The sequence below is a fragment of the Varanus komodoensis genome, unplaced genomic scaffold (genome assembly GCF_004798865.1).
Source record: "Varanus komodoensis strain SLA01 unplaced genomic scaffold, ASM479886v1 scaffold89, whole genome shotgun sequence".
Lineage (NCBI taxonomy): Eukaryota > Metazoa > Chordata > Lepidosauria > Squamata > Varanidae > Varanus > Varanus komodoensis.
Genome location: NW_025336587.1, coordinates 1,162,824 through 1,172,425, shown reverse-complemented (window position 1 = coordinate 1,172,425; position 9,602 = coordinate 1,162,824). Strand labels below are relative to the sequence as shown.

General features: G+C 44.5%; 1 protein-coding gene across 1 annotated transcript in view; it reads left to right on the top strand.

Moving 5' to 3' along the window:
* UHRF1 (ubiquitin like with PHD and ring finger domains 1) overlaps window positions 1–9,602 on the top strand; it is a 30,828-nt gene that overhangs the window by 9,758 nt on the left and 11,468 nt on the right. Inside the window, exons 3-4 of the mRNA XM_044417553.1 lie at window positions 7,055–7,318; window positions 7,703–7,872. Coding sequence (XP_044273488.1) covers window positions 7,055–7,318; window positions 7,703–7,872 — 434 coding nt within the window. The remainder of the gene's footprint in view (window positions 1–7,054; window positions 7,319–7,702; window positions 7,873–9,602) is intronic.

Below are 9,602 nucleotides of genomic sequence, written 5' to 3'. Positions count from 1 at the left end.
GCCCTGCCTTTCTCATGATGTGCTCTGCATATAAGTTAAATAGGCAGGGCGACAGTATACAGCCTTGCTGAACTCCTTTCTCAATTTTGAACCAAACAGTGGTTTCGTGTCCAGTTCTTACTGTTGCTTCTTGACCCGCATATAGGTTTCCCAAGAGAAAAATAAGATGGTCTGATACTCCCATCTCTTTAAGAACTTGCCACAATTAGTTGTGATCCACACAATCAAAGGGGTTAGCATAGTCATTGAAGCAGAAGTAGATGTTTTTCTGGAACTCCCTAGCTTTCTCCATGATCCAGCATATGTTGGCAATTTGATCTCTAGTTCCTCGGCCTCTTCAAAATCCTGCCTGTATTTCTGGTAGTTCTCCGTCCACATACTGCTGGAGCCAAGCTTGTAGAATTTTGCACATAACTTTGCTAGCATGTGAAATGAGTGCAATGGTGTGGTAGTTTGAACATTCTTTGGCATTGCCCTTCTTTGGGATCAGAATGTAAACTGACCTTTTCCAATCCTGTGGCCACTACTGAGTTTTCCAAATTTGCTGGCATATTGAGTGTAGCACTTTAACTGCATCGTCTTTTAAGATTTTGAATCGCTCAGCTGGAATACTGTCACCTCCACTAGCTTTGTTGTTGCTCAGACTTCCTAAGGTCCATTTGACTTCACATTCCAGGATGTCTGGTTCGAGGTCTGTGACCACCCCATTGTGGTTATCAGGGATGTTAAAATCTTGTATAGTTCTTCTGTGTAAACACTCTTTTCCAACAACCCAAGAGATGACTCTACACATGGACCTCACCAGATGGTCAACACAGAAATCAGATTGACTATGTGCTCTGCAGCCAAAGATGGGGAAGCTCTATAGTATAGAGTCAGTATAATATATAGTATAGAGTCTATACAGTCAGTAAAAAGAAGACCAGGAGCTGACTGTGGTTCAGATCATGAGCTTCTTGTTGCAAAATGTAGGCTTAAATTGAAGAAAGTAATCTTGCCACCTCTTCTTAATCTCTTCTGCCTCTGTTAGGTACCTGCCATTTTTATCCTTGATTATGCCCAAGCCCCTTTGCCATGACAAGGCAGTGATCCATGAAGGGGTTGGAAATGCCAATGGTGGCTAAAAGTTTGCAAGAAACTGAAACCTGTAGCTAGGTGGCCCAATTGCATGATACATTTAGGATGAAAGTGATGATAAACATGGCAATGGGCTTCTTTGAAGCAGTTTGTATGATTTATTTATTATTTATTACATACATTTATATCCTGTCCTATTGCTTTTAGTGCTCAGGACAGCTTGGAAGATATTAAAAAAATACAATAAATATAAAACTACTATAAAACATTTATTATTAAAACAATATAAAATATATCACAATAAAATGTGACTGAAAAAGGGGGAAAATAAAATCCTAAAACATCTAAAAACATTAATTGTTAAAATAATGATCAAATAAAAAGGTCATTACCTGGTGCTGGAAAGAATATAATGTCAGTGTTTGGCGGACCTCTCTGCGGAGCAGATTCCATAGTCTGGGCGCCACTGCGGAGAAGACCCTCCTCTGGTAGATGCCCTCTGTACTTTCTTCAAAGAGGGTTCCCAGAGCAAGAACTCCCCTGCTGATATTAAGGGGCATGAGGGCTTATAGCCATTCCTTACAGTAGTCCGGACCTAAGCTGTTTAGGGCTCTATGGGTTAATACCAGCACCTTGAATTGGGCCTGGACTTTCTTTGGGAGCCAGTGTAGCTGATAAGAACTGGAGTTATGTGAGAATAATGACCGGTCCCCGTCAGCAACCTGGCGGCTCTATTTTGTACCAATTGAAGTATCCAGACCGTCTTCAACGGCAGCTCCACATAGAATGCATTCCTGTAATCCAACCGGGAAGTTACCAAAGCATGTACCACTGTTGCAAGGCAGTGTTCATCCAGGTAAGGACACAGCTGATGAACCAGCCAAAGCTGGAGGAAAGCGCTCCTCCCCACCGCCATCACCTGGGTTTCCATGTACAGCTCTGGGTCAAGGAGCACTCCCAAGCTGCAGACCCTGTCCTTTAGAGGGAGTGCTACCCTGTCCAGTACAGGACCAAAATCACTTACCTGAAGATCCAAACCGCCCACCAACAGGGCCTCTGTCTTACTTCGATTAAGCTTCAGTTTATTGGCCCTCATCCAGCCCATTATCTTGGCCAGGCACCAATTCAGGGCAGCCACTGCCTCACCTGGATTAGATGTAAACGAGACGTAGAGCTGTGTGTCATCAGCATACCGGTGACTCCACAGCACAAACCTCTGGATGACCTCTCCCAGCAGTTTCATGTAGAAGTTAAATAGCAAGGGCAACAAGATGGAGCCCTGCAGTACTCCATGGCAGAGTTGCCATGGTGCTGAGCCAAAGTCCCCCAGCACCACCTTCTGGAATCGGCTGGCAAGGTAGGAGTGGAACCACTGCCAAGCAGAGCCTCCTACTCCCAACTTGGCCAGTCTAGCCAGAAGGATACCATGGTTAATGGTATCAAAAGCCACTGAGAGGTCCAGAGAAGCAACAGGGACACACTCTTGTCCCTCTCCCTTCACAGGTCATCCTACAGGGTGACCAAGGCAGATTCAGTTCCTAACCGGGTTTGAAGCCAGACTGAAATGGGTCCAGATAATCCGTTTCATCCAAGATTCGGCTTGTGAGTTTTAGTTAGAAAGAAACCAAATTGTACTGCCATGTAGTGATTTTGTTCAAGTGATGCTCTGTGCTGGCATGTGCTCTTTCAGTTCATTCCTGACTTCTTTCAGGAAGCACTATAGGTACTTACCAAGTCATGGTTTTCTCAGTTCTTGGCTGTTTGTTTGCTTCCTCCCTGTATCTTAAACACCATTGCAGAAATGTAATGCTGTCATGTAGAGGGGCTGGAGGTTTTTACACCTCCCTGTGCTTCTGCACTGCAGCTGATTAAACAATCCATTAGTTAAGTTCTGAGTTCTATGATCACATATAACAATGATCCACAGTTTATGCAGCCTTGTCCACAATCCAGTAACTAGCCTATGTTTCATATGCTGGGCTCAGTGTGAGTCATGAAATGTGGTGGGCACTGTTTTGAATATGGATTCCCTATTGGGGTTGTGGCATCTTGTCCTAAACTGTCTATTGGGGGTTATGCAAGGGCTAACAACAAACTAAGGATTACACAAGAGGTGCTTAACTCTCAGGAAACACTTGATACCAAGGTTTGGACAATGCTCTGCAAGCCATTGGAGTGACATTGGAATGGCTCATCATGGGTTATATAAGTCATGATAAGCCCAGTGTGTCACACAAACCACATCACTGTGCATTATTTTTCTGGGTTGTTTGTGGCTAACCATTGTTGGTTAGCACAGCTGAGTTCAACGACCCATGTTATAGGTTAGGGTTAAGTGTGAACCCAGCCAGTACCTTATATGTTGGCTTTGTTCAGAATTTAAGATCATTTAGTGTTTTGTTTTGTTTTGGTTTTGTTTTGTTTGTTTGCAGTTGCTGTTCCCTTCAAGAGTGGGAATTCTGTATGGGAGTTATCCACCATTTGCCACCAAGACTGTTAGGGAAATGAGGAGTTGTTTGTGATGGTTTAAATCTGTTGCAAACCCTTTCAAATATGTATTAGTGTCTTCATCTCATTTTGTTTGGATACTGTGCAGTTGCTATTCAGACGTTACTTATAGTATTTTATCCTACTGTTACACAAATGCTGTCTTCCAAAGTGGCCCATATCAATGAGAGAAGGAGAGAGAGAGAGGTCCTGTCATCAGGTGAAACACTGAAAGGAGAAGTTATGCAAGGGAAGGGGAATGGAGAGCTAAGGAAGAGGAGTCAGTTTTCCAAGGCTTAAGTAGACTCATAAGCAGATAGTATATCCTGTTTAGGCCAGGGTGACCTTTCCTTGCTGAGATTCTTGCTTTTGTTGCTTTGGCCTGGGTGAGTCTGTGCCCTCTTTCCTCTTAGCTCTGCAGTTGTTGGGGAACTGCCCTTTGGAGCCAAGTGTTCTTTCTACCAGGGAGAAGAAAGCAAGTTGCTGCAGCTTTCTGCTCATCTGCCCAGTAGGTGGGGAAATTTGCTCTACCTTGGGTTGATGTGCTTGGGAAGGAAGAGGTGCTGCCCAGCAATGGACCAACAGCTAACCATGGAAGAAGGATTCAGCATGTGGTGTTGGCTGTCTTGAAATGCACATAAGGGTTTGAAGCTTGGTTACTCTCATTCTGTGAGACATTGAGTAAAACAACAAATTGCTTGGCAAATTGACTGAAACATTGTGTGTGTGTAACTATGGCCAACTTTGGGAAGAAGTGATTTCTCTCTAGGCAGACTGCTTGGTGCCCCCAGAACGTACCTGTGGCAATGAGGTCTCTGCTTTCTTTTCCTGGACAATCTGTATTGAGATATTTTGGTTTGCCAGGCAGAAAAATTGGGTCCGTACTACTTTGGTTGAGAAATGGATTGTTCCTTTGGCTGTGTGGAGTGCTGACTCTCAAGCTGATTTGTTCTTGCTGCCCTGCTGTGTCCAAGCACACATGGATTCTTTGCTGGCAAGAGCCTTCTACATTGGGAAATGAGAGCATGCCCTTGACTAGCTGTAGTGCAGAGGCTTCTGGGGTGATCCTGACATGCAAGGCAGGAGCCCATTAAGAAATGATTTGTTCTTCTCCAGCTAGTGTGGAGAAGTGTGAAGGGGCACAGGAAAAAAGACCTTGGGTATGTGATGTATTTTATAGACTCACCAGTTGCTCTAAAGAAGCACTTGGGGAAACTGCGTTTTCTGATTTTTCTAATGCAACTGGTGGGCCTGGTGAGACGAGGATTTTTCTGATGCAAAGGGCTCAGATGTGATCCTAAACACACTAAGAGGTAAACTCTGTTCAACAAAGTGGGCTTTTGAGTAAACATAGAATTGTGCTGTGTTGCTAAGAAGCAGTGATATAGTTTACAAAAGATGACCGTGGAATGGTTCAAATGCGAGTCCAAGGAACTAGGAATGATATATTGTTCTGGTGTGTTCTTTTTGATTGCATGTGCTGATGCAAAGCATCTGTGGGTTCATTAATCAATAGCTTCCTATTTCTTTCAAATCATAAAATAAGACTAGACGAATAGTTATTGGGTTTATTATTGCCTGACTTTAAACTCCAGTTTTCCAGTTTGGAACCAACAGGAAACTGTGGTTCAGTCCCAAAGAGTTTTTGTATCTTTGCACAGCACACAGTTAAACTATACAATTCACTTCCACAAGATGTAGTGGTGACCACCAATTTGGATAACTGTAAAAAGAGACTGGGCAAATTCATGGAGGAGATGTGATTAGTGGCTACAAGTACCTCTAGTCTCATAGACAGTATGCTTAGGTACACCAGGTGTGGGGACCACAGACAGGAGTGTGTTGTTGCACTCCTGTCCTGCTTGTGAGTTTTCTGTGAACATCTGGTTGGCCACTGTGATTGGAATGCTGGTGTGATCTGGAAGGGCTATTTTTCTGTCCATATTATTGTAATAGAGAAGGAAGCACAGAAGCACAATGCTCCTTCCTGGTAAGTAATCCAGGGCTTACTGGGCCAAGATAATCAGGTCTGAACTGGGTTAATATGTCTGGAACAGAATTGTGTTCCAAAGCTTATCTGTGGATTCACTTATGTCTGGGAATGTCTCAGCTGTTCAGAATGTCTTAGCTATTGTGACCTGCTTATCTACCTCATTGGATTGTGAGAATGAACAGTTCAAAATCTAGGAATCTATTTTTAATATATGGAACAACATTTATAAAGTTTTCCAGCATCTTGCAAGGAACACTGAGGGCGGGGGTCACCTGGAGATTTCAGGCTGGTGTCCTGCTGATGCCAGTTCTACTTTTCAGATTGCTGTCAGGTAGAAAACACTGATGTTCTTGGACACAAAGACTGGTCTCTTAAATCAGTGGAGACTGTGTCTTCCAGGAGAAAGGAAACTTCTTGGGCAGTGGAGAGGTGTTGCTTGTCTGAGGGGATAATACTGGGCCTGATTCACTGCAGTGTTACAGATTATAAGTGGCTGGCTTAAGAATTGTATAACATCAATAGCTGATGCCCAAGTTCCTTCTTTTACCTCTTTATGCTCTTTGGGTGCTGCATTGTGTCCTTCTTAGATTGTAAGCCTTTTAGATTTTTTTGACTGAGGGGTAGGAGATGATCTTGGTTTTACTGATCTGGAAGACTGTCCACATGAAGAACAGAGTGTAAAATGTAAGCTTTAAAAATGATGTACTTGGAATATGAGCTTCAGGTGGGCATCAGTGGAACCACATTGCCCTGGCATGCTGTGGAAATGATTGTGGCAGCAAGGGCATTCTACCAGTTCTCGTGAAGGCCAACATCAAGCAGACTTCTCCCCTGACCATTGCCCCATGAAGTGCTAGTCCACTGGGCTGCAGCGAGGGTGGGGGGAGAGACAGAATGGGCGAGCAAGGCCATTCACCAGCTTTGTTGAAGATCATTTGCTTTATTTGATTTTCTTCCCTTTTTGTGACTTGCATTTTTTAGATGGTAAGCATGCAGGCAGGGGATAACTTGTCTCTGATATGGAGTATGCTGTTCTGGGAGAATTTTGGGGCAGGGATGGAGTAGAAATACTCTGAATGCATATACTTAGTCGACCTATCAGATATTTTTCCACAGGCTTGTGCAGACACCTGGATTTGCCTCTGGAGAAGGGGGATTGGGAAACAGTCTTAAGAGGTTTTGTCTCCATCCCTTGAAGTTGCCAATCATGCACTGGAAACTTTTTGTTGTTCATGGGAATGGAATTGGGCATCTTAAGTTTGGTATAACCAACCATGAACAACCTTTTGCTTTAGCTTTTTAAAGGTTATTTACAGAAATGCTGACATGAAAGCAAAACTGGTGTCAAAACTGAGAAAGCTAAAGCAGTTGACCTAACCGGCGTGGTGATTTCTCTTGCAAGTATATGTGAAGTACAGCAATTTAATGCATCTTTTTGATAGCTGTTGACTGTCCTGATGAGATTGGTGGCTTTCTCCCAACTATGTTCTTTTACAGATGGAAGATGGTCACTCCCTGTTTGATTACAGTGTTGGCTTGAATGACATTGTTCAACTGCTGGTAAGGCAAAGCCCTGCCCTCCTGCCTCTGGCTAACAAAGAAAAAGACCCTGAACTTTCGGACACGGACTCTGGCTGCAGCTCAGGCCAGAGCGACTCTGATAAAAGCTCCAATAATGGGGAAGGGGCTGTGGAGATGGAGGCGCAGCCCAGCACAGCGACTCAGGCTGACTTGATGGACCCAGGCTTTGGATTCTACAAGGTGAGGTGGTTCGGGTATGAAGTGCAGAGCTCTTTTTTTAATGGGCAGTGTTTGTGTACTGCAAGTTAGAAACAGAAAAATGTTGGTCAGACAATATGAGAGCTATCTTATCTGGGTGGATAAGCTGCCAGCATCTATGTTGTGCTGCAAATTGATGGCATACCTGCTTCTGTTGTGTTTTATGATGGGAGAAGAGTGTTGCCTGTGCTAAGGGTCTTAAAGGGCGGCCACCAGTGATGCATTGAGTTGAATTGCATGATCCTCCTCGGTTCTTCTTCTGCTTGAAGACACACACACACTCAACTCACACATTTCACTTTTTGAAACAGCTTGTTTCCAGCTTAGTGTTCCTGACAGCAACTCAGTAGTTTGACTCTCTTTTAGATCAATGAGCTGGTGGATGCCCGGGACACGAGCATGGGGGCCTGGTTTGAAGCTCAAGTTGTCAATGTGACCCTGAAGGGAAAGTCAGCCAGCAAGGAGTGCGATGAAGAACCTGAGCTGCAAGAAGCTGTCCTTGAGGAGGACATAATATATCATGTGAAATATGAAGAGTGAGTCTTTTAAACTACTTTTTTGGCTCCTGGCAGTGCCAATTGTGGCTGGGACTTAGTCAGATTTGCCCTTGTTTGTCCACTAGGGTATGTTGGACGTTGCTGTCCAGCAAGGCCCAGCTGCTTTCCCAAGCGTGGAGCTGGAAGAGTAGCACGGCTTGTCCTGGCACTTGTATGACAATCCTCGCCCCCTCCCCAGCTCCAAGGCTGGAAGGAATTTTACTACCACTACTGTTTATTACAGTGCTGCACAGTAGTCAAAGCTGTTGGGTTTCCTGGCATTTTGCTTTGCCACGGAGGCGTGCGTAGCATCTTGTACATACTCCTCCAGGTGGCATTGTAAGGAATACCTACTTTCTGAGCAGGGATTTTATACCAGGAGACTCACAGCAAATTTCAGGAAGAAACTCTGGCAAACAAACTTAATCTTTCCTATTAAACAGGAGCAATGCAGAGAATGCTCCCTGTTGCCAGCAGCTCCTCTGCAGCCAATTTAATGTTCCTCCTGCAGCATTAAACTGGTTGCAGTGATGCAGGTTTAATGCCTGTAAATTGCGCCCAGTGCTGGCTTGGCACTAGCAGGAAATTCTTCTGCTTGTACTATTGTAGACAGCTTGATACTGTAAGTTCAACCCCCCCATGCTGTACCCCAGATAGTTTGAGTGACCCCCAATCTTCAGCAGTCTGGGGGTACCGCAGAGGCCTGTGGTGCATGGGCAAGGGACTGGCACAAGCGGGGTGTCCAGCTCATACAAGTGTCTCTGTGTTCTGGCAGAGCAGGGGTGGGGATCCCTGGGCCTGTGGACTGGATATGGCCACCTTGTAGACCCTAGCTGACCCTCTGACTCTCCCCAGAAGGGCCCATTCCCTTGCTCCAAACCATATCATATTTGGCTGTTTCCAAGTTTTTGTGCAGGTTTTCCCATTTTCAGAGTTAGAAAAGGTTCTCTTAGAGCTTTGTTACTGGCAAGAAGAACTTTAACAAGATAGTGGGCATGATTTGTATTTTGGGCCCCATCTTCTTTGACTTCAGCTGCAATAACCATGGGATTGAAGTGCACAAAAACTTATCTGAAATAGAATCTGGCTCTTAGCGTGTCCCCCCCGGCCATCTGAGAGTTAGAGCAAACACCACCACTGAAAGCACCTAATCTGAGATGATCTGTGTGGCAATATCAGCTGCAGGAGGATTTGCTCCTGGACTGCTCTGGAGTGGCCCCATAGCAAGGTCCCCAACACCTGCTGTGCTATTCTCAAGTCATTCCAAGGCCACTGTGCAGAGGACATACTTCCTCCCCTCTCCGCCCCCTTTTCTGGATTGGAGCTAAGGATGGGAAGGGCAGCTTTGGCAGTCCGCTGTAGGAGCACATGCAGTTGAACGTTGATCACGACAGACTTTGCAAACCAGTTGTAAAACTCTGATCTTGCAGCTTTCTGAAAATAGTTTTGAATTTGGATTCTTGTCTTGAATTTGTTAAGGTTTTTTTTCCTTTTGCCATCTTATTTGCATTCTGTGTCCTGCAGACCAGTGGTCCCCAGCCTTTTTGGCACCAGGAATGAGTTTTGTGGAAGACCTATTTTCCCATGGATCGGGGTGGAGAGATGGTTTTGGGATGACTAAAGTGCATTACATTTATTCTGCACTTTATTTCTATTACATTGTAACATATAATTAAATAATTATACAACTGACCATAATGCAGAATCAGTGGGATCCCTGAGGCTTGCTT